The 2,072-nt window shown below is 36.5% G+C and overlaps 1 protein-coding gene across 1 annotated transcript; it reads left to right on the forward strand.

Moving 5' to 3' along the window:
• Positions 1-870: 870 nt before the first annotated feature.
• LOC146398922 (olfactory receptor 4C46-like) lies at positions 871-1,809 on the forward strand. The gene has a single exon (XM_084980676.1). The coding sequence runs from the start codon at positions 871-873 to the stop codon at positions 1,807-1,809; it is 939 nt and encodes a 312-aa protein (XP_084836802.1).
• The last annotated feature ends 263 nt before the right edge of the window (positions 1,810-2,072 follow it).

Raw genomic sequence — 2,072 nt, forward strand, 5'->3', positions numbered from 1 at the left:
TTTTAGTGACTCAAATATTGCAGAGTCCTAGAGCAAGTAAGTGTTACAGTAGGTTTTATTTAGTATGATTATTAGTATGATCATTCTTATCATTATATACTAAGATTGATTCTCATGTGCTATATGGATGAAATAATATCAATTGCACAGGTTGCTCTCATGTCATGTGTATTGCAATCAATCATTACAAAGTGTATTTATAAGCTATTATAAAGTGACTGAATTTAGGAAACATGTTTATCAATTTCATTAGAGTAGCCACTGTTTCCTTTCATTATTTTCCCATCACTAATGCCCTGTTAGACTTTACAACAAATATAAAATGTTTCATACTAGCATTTCTGTCTTCCATCCCCTAACTGAGAATTAATCCACTTCATAAAAGCCACATAAAGATCTTAACTGGAGTTATAGCCAAGATTTCCTCTTTCTCAAATCTTTCTTCATCTTCTGCTCATAATCCCAATTACCTCACATGGGTTCCCATTTCCTAAGCATAATGGGAAATCTCCTTAGCTTTGCATTCATACCCTTAAAAATCATTTTCTACTACTCTTTTCAAGCTTAGCTGACACTACATGTGATATTTCGTGCCTCATCTTAAGCTCTGAGTATCTCACATATTAAGATCGTTTCCTGCCTCTGTGTTCATTAAGTTTCTCATGTCTATAACTAAATATTATCTTATCCAAGGAAAGGATTGAGTCATCTCTAAGATATCAGACCCTTGTTTCATATGCGCATTCTCAAAATAATTCATAATTCAATAGAATCTTCACATTTATTATTTATTACATGGGGAGACCTAATGAATTCAAGGCTGAGATAATAAAAAGTGGTTTTTTTTCAGGTAATGTAATTAATAATAACATGAAATACATGGAGAATAGGAACAACGTGACCGAGTTCATTCTACTGGGGCTCACACGGAATCCAAAGACTCAGAAAATAATATTTGTTGTATTTTTGATCATCTACATTGTTTCTATGGTGGGAAATGTGCTCACCATGGTCATCATCACAGCCAGTCCATTACTGGAGTCCCCCATGTATTTTTTTCTGGCTCATCTCTCTTTCATTGATGCTTGCTATTCCTGTGTCAATACTCCTAAACTGATTGTAGATTCACTCCATGAAAAGAAATCCAGTCCATTCAATCAGTGCATGACACAAGTCTTTGGCGAACATTTATTTGGAGGTGCTGATGCCATACTGCTTTCTGTGATGGCCTATGACCGCTATGTGGCCATCTGCAAGCCCCTGCACTATACAACCATTATGAACTGGCATGTGTGTTGGCTGCTAGTGGGAGTCGTGTGGGTGGGTGGTTTTCTTCATTCAATGATACAGATTCTCCTCATCTTCAGATTACCCTTCTGTGGTCCAAACATCATTGATCACTTTATGTGTGATCTGAATCCTTTGCTCAAACTTGCCTGCACTGATACTGACACTCTAGGACTTTTAGTTGATCTCAACAGTGGTTTCCTATGTCTGTTAAACTTTATCCTCTTGATTGGCTCTTATGTGGTCATCCTGCTCTCCCTAAGGAACCACAGCTTGGAGGCAAGACACAAGGCACTCTCCACTTGTGTTTCCCACATCACAGTTGTCATCCTATTACTTGTGCCCTGCATGTTTGTGTACATGAGACCTGCAGCTAATTTACCTATGGACAAGGCAGTTACTGTATTCTACACTATGATAACTCCCATGTTAAACCCCTTAATCTATACCCTGAGAAATGCCCAGATGAAAAATGCCATTAAGAATTTGTATAGTAGAAAAGCTATTTCAAGTGATAAATAAAAAGTGCATGGAGCCCACCAAAAAAATAACTGTGAGATAAAGAAAAAAAAACACTACAAATCAAAGAGTCTGCAAGGAGGGGACATAGGTACAAAAATGGAAACAAACCTCATCTGGACTACACTCTGCACATTTGGAAAAATCTACCAAATCTGGGCTTAGTTTTCTACTTTTCATAAATCTACATGTGTTAATAAAACCATTCTTACAAAAAACAATCAAAGAAATAAAAACACACTGATACTGAGCAAGTAATCTCTGTA

The sequence above is a fragment of the Sus scrofa genome, chromosome 10 (assembly GCF_054392235.1).
Source record: "Sus scrofa isolate SSC_HxYL_T2T_F1_AM1 chromosome 10, Sscrofa_HxYL_maternal_Yorkshire_Landrace_v2.0, whole genome shotgun sequence".
In the NCBI taxonomy this organism is placed as follows: domain Eukaryota; kingdom Metazoa; phylum Chordata; class Mammalia; order Artiodactyla; family Suidae; genus Sus; species Sus scrofa.

Bases quoted from the DNA above. Each gene is read 5' to 3' on its own strand.
- LOC146398922 (XM_084980676.1), top strand. From the start codon at position 871: ATGAAATACATGGAGAATAGGAACAACGTGACCGAGTTCATTCTACTG.